Source organism: Echinops telfairi, unplaced genomic scaffold, assembly GCF_000313985.2.
Source record: "Echinops telfairi isolate 266 unplaced genomic scaffold, ASM31398v2 ScPeMD7_7459;HRSCAF=8497, whole genome shotgun sequence".
Classification (NCBI taxonomy): Eukaryota; Metazoa; Chordata; class Mammalia; order Afrosoricida; family Tenrecidae; genus Echinops; species Echinops telfairi.
In genome coordinates this window covers 911,119-916,733 of record NW_022111359.1, presented here as the reverse complement: position 1 = coordinate 916,733, position 5,615 = coordinate 911,119, and the positions used below count along the sequence as shown (strand labels likewise).

Here is a 5,615-nt window from a genome sequence, read left to right as displayed (position 1 = left end):
TTACACAATTGATGTATGCATGGATTGTGATAAGAGTTGTATGAGCCCCTAATAACATGATTAAATAAAGAAAAAGAAATGAATACATAATCTGAGGGGGGAAAGAGAGAGAGGAGGCTGTTTTCCAACTCTGCCAGGCAAGCCTGTCTGCAAAGCCTCTGTCCTGCGTCCAGTCTCAGGGCGAGAGGACGACACAGGGAGGAGAGGACCAGGCGGTCATTGCACTCGGCGCCCGACCAAGTGGGACCTGGCCCTCCGACGGCCTTCGTTGTTCTGATGGGTGCACACGAGCAGCGTGTGGATCCTCCGTCAATAGCCCTGGACGCAGCAGCCAAGGGATCAAACGATGCAGGGTCTTGGGTCCGGCTGCTGCAGAGACCCTTTCAGAGGGTTGGACAGCAGAGAGGTTACTCTGAGGACTAAGGTGAGCCTGGCCCAAGTCGTGGCCTTTCCTGACCGCCTGCTATGCCGGTGAGAGTTGGACACTGAGTGGGGAAACCTGGAGCCGATCTGAATGGCAGTGCTGGGTGCTGGAGAAGACTGTCGGAGTATCAGCAAATCTCTCGGAGGTGGAGGGTGGGTGCGCCTTAGAGGCAAGGATGGCGAGACTTTGCCTCACGCATTGTCCGGGGAAACCGGTCCATCAAGGGGCAGGGACAGGGACAGAGAGGACGGGACAGACACAGTGGCTGCAACCGTGGGCGCGGGCACAGGAGCGATGGTGACGAGGGCGCAGGGCCGGGTGTGTCTGGAGGGCGGGAGGGGACATGGCCAAGCTGTGTGTAAGGGGTGTGTGGAGAATGCGTTGATTAGCAAACTGTGCCTGGTGGTCTAATGGGTTACTCATTCCTTGGGCTGCAAACGGCAGGATCAGCAGTTCAAACCTACCACCACTGCAAAAGAAAGACGAAGCTGTCTGCTCCCGAGAAGATTTAAGGTTCATAAACCCGCAGGAGTGGTTCGGCCCTGTCTTTGGGGCTCCTAAGTCGGGGCAGAGTGGATGGAAGTGAGTCTGGTGCAAATACCCTGGCCTGCAGTGGACACACCTGGCCCGGGGACAGGGGAACCAAGCGAGGCAAGCTAGGGAGCTGGGGGTGGGGGTGGGCAGTCACTTTCACAGGGGCAGGGAGGACTTCCTGGCGAGGGAGACCCGAGTCTGGGTTTTGTGGGATGAATAAGAGTTCGGGGAGCCCACGGGGAAAAAGGGCACTCCGGGTAGAGCCTGCAGCACAAGCATGGGCTTCGAGGGAGGAAGGCAGGTGACCCCAGGCGTTGTCACAAACATGAAGTCTTCCCAGGACATGGGGCAGCACACAGTCACTGCACCATCTCCCCATGCACCCCCAGGCACACAGCACTGCACCCCAGCCCTTCATGTCCTCCCAGACTCAGAGCACTGCACCCGGCCCCCCATGAACAACCACAAGCAGATTGGTCCACTCCTGGAGTCCCGCCCCCCCATGCACCCTCAGGTAGATTGACCCAGCACCCACAGTATCCAGCAGGGGAAACTGAAGCTGGGAGGTCAGCCAGCAAGGATGGGGCTGTTAAGATAGACTCACACACACACACTGCCCCCCAGTCCCTCCTCCTGCCCAGCCCTGGCCTCTGCACCCTGACTAAGCAGTGGGCCCCACACTCGGCACCCTTCCTGGCCTGCACCTGTCCAGCCCCTCACCCCTGAGCCCTCCCAGCTCCTAGGTTGGCCTTCCAGCCTGCACCCCCCACGCAGACCCTCACCCCTGAGCCCTAGCCCCAGCCCACCGGCAGCCAGGCTCACCCTCGCTGGGCCTCCGGACCAGGGAGTAGGCAGGACTGGCCACTTTGGTACAGTCATGCTGGACAAAGCCCACGGTGGATGGCAGGACGTACAGGCTGGGTCCAACACCTGCAAGAGGCGGGGGGACAGCTGGAGTCCAGCTCCATGCCCTCCCCCCACTGCCCCCGCCCCCACCGGCCAGCTAGATTGAGGGAGGCAGTGCCCCCAGGGGACAGAGCGACACCCACATTGTGAGTCACATGAATCACAGGGGACAGTACCACCCTGTCAAAGGGGGACCAAGCCGGCGGGGGCACAGGCTGAGGTTGTCACAGAGGGGGAGACTGTGGCAGTGTCCTGGCAGAGACACCCCACCACCACCATGTGTCTGTCACTGTCCACTCCCACAACAATCCAGCCCAGAGGTTCTGTCTGTCTGGTGCCTCCCCCTCTACACACCCAACACGCAGGACCACCCTGCACCAGGCCAGCCCATCTTCTGGGCTGGGGAAACTGAGGCTTGGTGGAGCAGAGCTCATAACATTCCAGGACCAGGGGAGCAGGGCAGGGTCTCTCTGGAAGGAAGCCCCCCAGTCCAGGCGCCCACCCTGCCACCCCCCTTCCCCACCCCTCACATCTCTGTACCAGTCTCCATGGCGGCCGCCGCACAGGACTTGCGAAGCCCTGTCTCAGGGATCTGGTAGTCGGTGCCCCGCCGGCCCGGGGCTGGAGGGGTGGGCCTCGGGGCAGGGTCGCAGCTGAGGGTGCCCATGACGGGCAGCCAGGAGCACAGGACAGGGCTAATGCTGCTCCTCCGTGGTGGTGGCTCTGCCCAGCAGGCACTATCCCCAGCCCTGGCACATCTTCGGCCTCACCACACCTCCTGAGGCTGCACAGACGGGCTCTTGTCCCCCTGCACGGAATCTTGGGGCCCTGGCCGCCGGACGCTGGCCTGGAAGTGGGGCTGGGATCATGTGTCGCCGCCGGCTGGACCGTCCAAGTGAGAATCTGGTGTCGGCAAAGCCGGCCCCAGGGAACAGGACGTCAGGGCCACGGGCCAGTGGGGCGTGCTGAGGTTCAGAAGCCTGGCCCCATTCCTGCTGCAGGTAAGCTGAGGCACAGCCCAGGGTCACACAACAAGTCCTCTCCTCGGGGGCACAAGAAGCACCCTCGGCCTCCCGCCTTCTCTCTGACAAGCGGGGCATTTGGCTCTTGGTTCACTGAGCGCCACACGGGCTAGTGGTATGGTGAGTGAGCTAATGTGGGGCTGCTCAATGCAGGTCTGCGGTTCAAACCCACCTGCTGCCCTGAAGGAGCCAGATGAGGCTGTCAGAAGCCTTCTCCCCGCCTAATGCCACCCTCTTCTTCACACAAGGCAGCTTCTCTGAGGATTTGCTACAGACTGAACTAGTACGGTGAGAGGATACCAGCCTGACACCCACCTTTCCTGATTTCAAGCCATGCGGCATCCCCCTGCTCTGTTCACACAACTGCCTCTTGATCCACGTGCAAGTTCCGCGTGAGCACAGTGGAGTGTTCCGGAATCCCCGTTCTCCTCAGGGGTCCACCGCTCCTTATGGTCCTCACAGCCGAGTGCCTGTGCACAGTCAGTGAAACGCGAGCCAGCATCGTCCTGGTCTTCTCTGCGTTAAGCCGAGATCCGTCTGACCTCAGCCATGGTGTCCCTGGGCCCACATCCTTTCTGAATCGGCCTGAACTGCTGGCGACTCCCTGTGGGTGGACTTGTGAGGAGCACTCTGGTGGTACCCCTTCCCAGGAAGGCGACGTGTGGGTTCCTTGGGCAGGCATGGTATGTTGAGCATTCTTCCGCGGCACCGGCACCATCATTCAAGTGCATCACTTCTTCCGTCTTCCTCATTCAACGTCCACCTTCCACGTGCCCAGGAGGTGGCTGTAAAGACCATGGCTTGGGTCAGGAGCACCTCCGTCGTCATGGTGACAGCCCTGCTCTTCAGACGAAGACGGTGCTGAATGGGACAGCGGTGCAGGGGAACTGGAGGGGGCAGCGGCTGTGTTGGGGCTGGGGATTTGGGGGAGCCACAAGGTGAGGGCAGAGGGAGGGGGATGGGCCGCGCAAATGGTGGGAAGAGAGTCTTCAGGGAACTGCAGGCTGTACAGAGGCCCTGGAGCAGGAACAAAGCCAATGGGGACAGGACGCTGCCTCCTGAAAGCCCACTGGGGTTTGTCCCAGCCCGGTTATGACCCTTGTCAGAGAAGCAGCTCTTAATTATTTAAAAATATATATATATCTAAATATGTGTAACAAGAATTATTGCCATTGAAATCATTTCTAAGTGGCACCCATGGTAGGCACCATATTGCATAGACATCACCTCTTTCTCCACCCCACCCAAAAATCAGGAGCTCTGGTGGTGCTGTGGGTTAAGTGCCAGGCTGCTAACCCCAAGATCAGTGGTTCAAACCCACCAGCTGCTCCAGGGGAGAAAGACAGGCTGCCTGCTCCTGTGAAGATTGCCAAGGTGGGAGATTGTGTTCGTCTGGGTGGACTAGAGAAACAAATTCATAGCCACTCGTATGTGTATAAGAAAGAGCTTTCTATAAAAGAGCAATTACATATTGAGAAAACATCCCAGCCCAGTCCAGATCAAGTCCATATTAGCCCTTATGTCCAATACCTGTCGATAAATTCCTCTTCAGACTCACACAACATGCAATGATGCAGAATGCAGGAAGATCACAGGCCAGTGGGTGGGAAGTCTTGTGGGTCCAGTGGTGGTGGAAGCATCTCAGCACTGGCGTGGGTCTCCATGTGGCTTCTCTATCTCCAGGGCTCTGGCTCCGTCAGAGTAGCTCCATGTGCTTGTCAACAGGAATGTCTCCCAGGGAGAGTGTGTCCATCCCTCCTCCAGGGAGGAAGACAGGAGTTCCCAGGTCCTCAGGAGAAGGCCAGGCCCACACCGAGGCCTCCTTGGCTGTGACCTGATGGAGAGCCAGACTCCACCCTTTGCTCAAGTTGGCAGTAGATGATGTAACTGCCACTGGAACAGGGGCATTGTGCCCTGACCTGTGGGGTCGCTGTGGGGCATTCTGCCCTGACCTGTGGGGTCGCTGTGGGTCAGAACTGGCTCAGTGGCAGTGAGTTGGGTGTTTGGGGCGGGTGTGAGACGGTGTCTTATTATAGTTTTGACCTGAGTATCCCTCAGGCTCATGAGGGAGCCTGGTGGCACTGTGGGTTAAGCGCCAGGCTGTAACCGCAAGGTCAGTGGTTCGGACCCCCTGAGGCTCCTCAGGGGAGAGATGAGGCTAGGTGCTCTAGGAAGGACTGACAGACTGGGGGACGCTGTGTGGGGTGTTGCTGAGTGGGAGTTGGCGCCATGGCAGTGTGCTGGGTTTGGTTACAGAGACCAGTGAGCCTGTCCGCTTGCCGCTGCCCCTGGGGCCCCTGTGCGTGTCTCCCGAGGGCCCGCCTGTCCACACCCCGCTGCTGTTGTTGCCCTTTGAGGCTGAGAGGACTGGTGCTCTGTGCCCCGTGTCCTGCCCAGGTCACTCGGTCTGCTCCTGCATTATGGGGGCGCCGGTGCCCCCAGCCCCACCCTCTTCTCCCCCAGTTCAAAGCTACTCACCAACCCACCCCCAGCAGACAGAACGTAAACGGAGGCAACGGAGTTCAAAGCAGACAGAACATGCACACACCTGAGCACATGCACACCACATGCTCACACACACACACACCTGAACAAGCACAGGTGCGCGTACACATACACCTGAACAAGCACATGTACACAGGATTGCACACATCTGAACAAGCATACACAGGCTCACACACCTGAACAAAACCACATGCTCACACACACACACACACACACACACACAC

At 59.1% G+C, this 5,615-nt stretch overlaps 1 protein-coding gene across 3 annotated transcripts in view; it reads right to left on the bottom strand.

The window, feature by feature from the left end:
• ODF3L2 (outer dense fiber of sperm tails 3 like 2) overlaps nucleotides 1-4,432 on the bottom strand; it is a 7,239-nt gene extending 2,807 nt beyond the window's left edge. Inside the window, exons 1-3 of one of the 3 annotated variants that reach the window (XM_045300011.1) lie at nucleotides 3,202-4,155; nucleotides 2,405-2,767; nucleotides 1,781-1,888 (exon numbers count right to left, since the gene is read on the bottom strand). In XM_045300011.1, coding sequence (XP_045155946.1) covers nucleotides 1,781-1,888; nucleotides 2,405-2,531 — 235 coding nt within the window. In that variant the 5' untranslated portion in view covers nucleotides 2,532-2,767; nucleotides 3,202-4,155. The other 2 variants (XM_045300012.1, XM_004717012.2) reach the window with 2 other exon arrangements.
• Between the last annotated feature and the right edge of the window lie 1,183 nt (nucleotides 4,433-5,615).